The sequence below is a fragment of the Hyalella azteca genome, unplaced genomic scaffold, assembly GCF_000764305.2.
Source record: "Hyalella azteca isolate HAZT.00-mixed unplaced genomic scaffold, Hazt_2.0.2 contig14588, whole genome shotgun sequence".
Taxonomy (NCBI): Eukaryota; Metazoa; Arthropoda; class Malacostraca; order Amphipoda; family Hyalellidae; genus Hyalella; species Hyalella azteca.
Genome location: NW_025944466.1, coordinates 3,556 through 4,590, shown reverse-complemented (window position 1 = coordinate 4,590; position 1,035 = coordinate 3,556). Strand labels below are relative to the sequence as shown.

The window sequence follows — 1,035 nt, the reverse complement described above, 5'->3', positions numbered from 1 at the left end:
CTACACACACGCTGTCTCCACACATCTGTCTCTTATACACATCTAGATGTGTATAAGAGACAGATTTAATAGTCTCATTACCCGGTAATTTAATAGTCTCATTACCCGGTAATTTGATAGTCTCATTACCCGGTAATTTAATAGTCTCATTACCCGGTAATTTAATAGTCTCATTACCCGGTAATTTAATAGTCTCATTACCCGGTAATTTGATAGTCTCATTATCTGGTAATTTAATAGTCTCATTACCCGGTAATTTAATAGTCTCATTATCTGGTAATTTACTAGTGTCATTAAATTACCTAATTCGTCACTGCATAGCACATCTGTAAACTATTTCCCAGTCTCGAAACTTCTGGTCACTATTTGCTACCTGCTGATCATAAGAAATCATAGTACCATTTATTGCCATTAGCCTCACCACACTTGAGTGCCACTAATCTATTAGTTACAGATATCAACTTAATTTACCATTAAACACATTACGTACTTACCATCATTAATCGCAACACCTGCGGCCACTAATTTCACCACTACACCCATTGCCACTAGCTTGACAACCCACTATCCATTACCTAAACAACCCACTAGCCACTACTCAGACAAACCAATAACCATTAATCTAACCACTATGCACTAGTCTCACTGCTTGAGAGTGCCAGAAGTCATAAGTTCAGTAACACTAGCCTCACTATAGTCTAGTCACTATGCACTAGTCTCACTGCTTGAGGGTGCCAGAAGTCATAAGTTCAGTAACACTAGCCTCACTATAGTCTTGTTACTATGCACTAGTCTCACTGCTTGAGGGTGCCAGAAGTCATAAGTTCAGTAACACTAGCCTCACTATAGTCTTGTTACTATGCACTAGTCTCACTGCTTGAGGGTGCCAGAAGTCATAAGTTCAGTAACACTAGCCNACACATAGCCCTACACACACGCTGTCTACACACATAGCCCTACACACACGCTGTCTACACACATAGCCCTACACACACGCTGTCTACACACATAGCCCTACACACACGCTGTCTACAC

At 40.5% G+C, this 1,035-nt stretch overlaps 1 protein-coding gene across 1 annotated transcript in view; it reads right to left on the bottom strand.

Moving 5' to 3' along the window:
- LOC108665620 (serine-rich adhesin for platelets) overlaps nucleotides 1–745 on the bottom strand; it is a 25,244-nt gene extending 24,499 nt beyond the window's left edge. Inside the window, exon 1 of the mRNA XM_047884090.1 lies at nucleotides 723–745. Within this exon, the coding sequence (XP_047740046.1) occupies nucleotides 723–745 (23 nt within the window). The remainder of the gene's footprint in view (nucleotides 1–722) is intronic.
- Nucleotides 746–1,035: the final 290 nt, after the last annotated feature.